This window comes from Dioscorea cayenensis, chromosome 10 (genome assembly GCF_009730915.1).
Source record: "Dioscorea cayenensis subsp. rotundata cultivar TDr96_F1 chromosome 10, TDr96_F1_v2_PseudoChromosome.rev07_lg8_w22 25.fasta, whole genome shotgun sequence".
Taxonomy (NCBI): Eukaryota; Viridiplantae; Streptophyta; class Magnoliopsida; order Dioscoreales; family Dioscoreaceae; genus Dioscorea; species Dioscorea cayenensis.
In genome coordinates, this window is record NC_052480.1 from 17,286,303 (window position 1) to 17,290,501 (window position 4,199).

At 41.8% G+C, this 4,199-nt stretch overlaps 1 protein-coding gene across 1 annotated transcript in view; it reads right to left on the reverse strand.

Annotated features, from left to right (window-relative positions):
* LOC120270327 overlaps positions 1-3,825 on the reverse strand; it is an 11,256-nt gene extending 7,431 nt beyond the window's left edge. The window contains exon 1 of the mRNA XM_039277335.1: positions 3,429-3,825. Within this exon, the coding sequence (XP_039133269.1) occupies positions 3,429-3,825 (397 nt within the window). The remainder of the gene's footprint in view (positions 1-3,428) is intronic.
* Positions 3,826-4,199: the final 374 nt, after the last annotated feature.

The window sequence follows — 4,199 nt, forward strand, 5'->3', positions numbered from 1 at the left end:
TGATTAGTGTACATTGAGGGCAATGTACGATTCTAGGTGTGGGGATGGGTTATTTGCATGCTTACTTCACCAGATGATAGCTATGATATTTTTGTTAGGAACCTCCCGGCTTGAATGAATGATAGTAATGAGTTGTAAGGTTATTTGTGCTATAAAGGAAGTCGTGTTTTTCTTTCTAGTGCTCTCTTCACAGCTTTTGACACGAGTGTTTCTACCTCGCTTTGACCTCGCTAACCCTACTCGCTTTGATTTAAAAGTGTTAGAATGGCAAATTCATCCCTCAATGTTCTTTTTAAGAGCTTTTTGGTTCTTTTGTTCATTTTGCTTTTATCCCTAAGTGAAGTTTTGCATGAAGGTGCTCAGGAGACATGTATATATTTGTTATCTTTAAAAATAAAAATAAAAATGAGTCTATGTCAGTATTCCTCTGCTAATTTAGCACGAATGCGTCTATGTAGACTGTAATCAAGTAGGTTGGGTGGCTCTTGTGCCTAATCAGCATGTGCATCCTTCTGAAAGATTATAAAATATTTTGTGCAGTCTACGTTAGCCGGACTCGAGACAGAAAAAAAAAAAAGAAAAAGAAAGAGAAAAAAAAAGGAAATGATGAAAAAAACAAAGAAAGAGTAGTTTTTGTTCTCCTGGACTCAATCATGCATTCACTTAGATACTAAAGTGTTGAATGTGGACCCGAAGGACTCTTGACCTACTATTGAGGGTGTCTTTAACACTTCTAACACCGGTAGTCATTGAATGTGGTGTGAATGGGGAGAGCGAGGGACCTAAGCATACACACACTCACGGGAAAGCACTCTAAAGGAATCATGACTATCTCTCTCGAGTCGGTTATTGTACAACTCATTTTCTTGAATTCATTTCAACTGCGTGCTCGTGGGGTTCTTCACTATTTGAGCTTGAGGTCGTACATTTAGCCGTTTATCATTTTGGCCCTTATTCTTTCATGTGTGTTTGCTTGGGGACAAGCAAAGCGCTTAGGTGATGGGGATATTTGATAAACGCCTAAATGTATGTATTTTATATGTATTAATCGTGTATTATTTGTGAACATGTTAACGAATTGATGCCCGTTTTATGTCTAAATTGGTTATTTTCGGTGTTGCAGGTCTTAAATGAGTCAAACAATGCTCAAAAATGCAAATCGGATGAATTCGACATCAAAAACGGCATTTTTGGGTTCACGACACTGTAGCAGCACTGTAGCGACGCTGTAGCATGTCATTGTTCTTCTGCGCGCCATTTTGGCTCGGGAGTTTCCACGGGCTCCATGCGCCCGCATGGATGCCCGTGAGGTTTGCTAGGAATTCTCAAGGCTCGTTCATCGTAGCAAAACACTCAGAAATTCATCGTAGCTTAAACACCGTAGTCGAGCAGCATCGTAGCACCGCGGGTGTTTTGGGCATTTGGTCAGGAGCTTCACGGGCTCCATGCGCCCGCATGGAGCCCGCATGGATCGACGGGGTATATAAGAAACTGATTTCTTCTAGGGCAAGAGAGGAGTTTTTGGAGGGTTCTTCAAGCCGATTTTCACCAATCTTTGAGAGGCAAGATTACATGTTTTGGAGAAGGGAAATCTAAGGGAGAAGCTCGGATTTGGCTAGATCTTCATCGATCTCTTCTTTTGGGAGTTTGTAGACGATCGAGGGAAGCCGCCCTCCCATTGCGGGCGTCCCGTGGAAAGCCTTTCCACCTAGCTTGGCTTGTCTTCCTTCTTCCATTGTTTGAGGGAGTTTTTATTATGCCTTTTTGTAGTTGTTTGCATGGATTTGTTGCTTGGATTTGTTTGTATGGATGAGTAGACCCCAAGGTCACGGATGTCGGTGAACCTTGGGGTGAACTTGTATTTGGATGATTTAAGTTTGTTTATTGCAATTGTTGTGTTTTTGAGATTCATTCTTGGTGCATTTGATGTGTTGCTTACATGAGAACTCTCGTAAACCAACCTGCTAGGTTGTACTTGGTAGCGTGACCATCACCCTTGTACTAGACACACCAAGTTTGGAAGGGATTCATGTATGAATACGCCGTGACCATCGGGTATTCATGCCCCTCCACCATTAGGGCTAGACCGAGTTGTGTTCGGCTCTAATTAGGGATTTCCCCACTTGTTAATGCAATCGTATGAGGATTTGATCGGAAGAAATTCTGGTCAATACTTATACCGGATTAGGGGTCAATGGCCGTGACCATCGGGTTGACCTAATCTAGGAAAATCTCTAGGTCCAAACCTTCAATTGCATGACATTCTTAGCATCCCTGTGCACTTTAGTAGCCCCTAGGGAATCCGCATCCGTGACCGTTCCTTTTCCCCGATTTTATACGCCTCCGTATTTTTAGTCTCCACTTGTAGTTATCTTATTTAAATTAATAGATTAGAGAAACCTTTCGAATCTCGTCGGCTAGACAATAAGCGAAGAGGAAGTAAGGGTAGATCCTTGGGCCTGTGGAATACGACCCTCTCGTGCTCGCACGAGAGGTATTACTTGACGACTCCGTGCACTTGCGGAACACTCATCAATATATATGTTGGTGGAGCTCTTGTTCTTATATGCATAAGACGGAATGCTCGAGTGTGAGTCGCCTTTTGTGCCCCTCCAAATGGATGTACTCACTCGAATACGAGGAGGTTGGCACACACTCTAGCATCTCACACCTGTCCTATGTCTTTGCGTTTGAACCTTAGCAAGATCTCCTCCAATATAGGTGCATTATGATCCACATTGGCCTATTTCCTTCATACTCAGCCTCACAACCATACCTGCATAAAAGTAATATAAAAACACACATATTAATGTAAAAACCTGAGAAAAGTAATGCTCAACATAAGGAAAGAATGCTTCGCATTCATATCACACAAGCACTTATCACTTGTTAATCCAAATAACCTTCGATGCACACACATATTCAGTCTTAGTAGTGGAATCTGTAGTACTAACTTACAAGTATTTCATCTCACTGCTTTACCATTAAGAGTAAATATAATTAAACCCTAAAGTGGATCTTCGGTCATCAACATCAGACTGAAAAGTCTGAATCTACATAACCATCCACACTTAACTCTCCATTGCTATGGATTAGAAGCATATCTTTAGTCCTAAAATACTTCAACATACACTTCATAACTATCCAAAGCTCCTTCTATGAGAAGCGCATGACCCCTGTAAAGAAATAGGCAAATCTATGTAACTATGCATAGAATGAATCATGTCCAACAAGGTTTGATTCCTATGCTTAGGCACCCCATTCAGTTGAGGAGTCACTCGTGGTGCTAATTGTGAAACTATCCTATGTTCCTTCCATCTTATTTCTAGATTCTGATTCATAATACAAACATGTGCACTAGCTCATGAATCAAGAAGTAGAGAGTACAGAAATTGAACAATTTGCTTTGAAAACAAATCGTTCCATACCTGTAGAGCCATCTGCTATGAGCTGTGGACAATGACGCTTCCAATGATCGGCCTCGCCACAATGGAAACACTTGCTCGCTTGCTTGGAGCTCTCACTCGCACAAACCACCAGAGCCTTACCTTTATTCTGACCCACTCCTTCTACTGCTTTGGGAGCCAGAGCATTCTGCTTCTTGGCCATCTTTTTCTTCTTGGGCTTTAAGGGCCTAGAAGTAGAGATAGTCAAAGCAACAACATCCTTCCCTTTAGTCTTCATTTGAGACTGAGTACTTACTAGCTTGTTAAGAGGACCCGCCAGTGTGCACTCAATATCATTCATGTTAAAATTAACAATAAACTGAGAGAAAGAATCAGGAAGAGACTGCAAGATGAGATCAACCTGAAGGTTGTAATCCATGAAAACCAAGAGCTTCCAACCTCTCAATCATAGAGATCATCTTAAGGACATGCTCTCTAACTTCACCACCCTCACTCATCTTTGCCCTAAAAAGCTCTCTCGATATTTCATACAGAACAGTCCGACTATGCTCTCTATAGAGCTCCTGCAAGTGCAACAGTACCAATCTCACATCACTCATTTTTTCATGAGAGCTTTGCATATCACTGCTCATGGAGGCTAACATATAGCTCCTCACTCGCAAGTCATCATCGAGCCATTTTAGATAAATACCTTGTTCTTCCTTGCATGCCTCGGGTGGAGGTTCGGTAGGAATATCGGCCTCCAGAATGTATTCGATTCACTCTAAATTGAGGATTATCCTCAAATTCCTG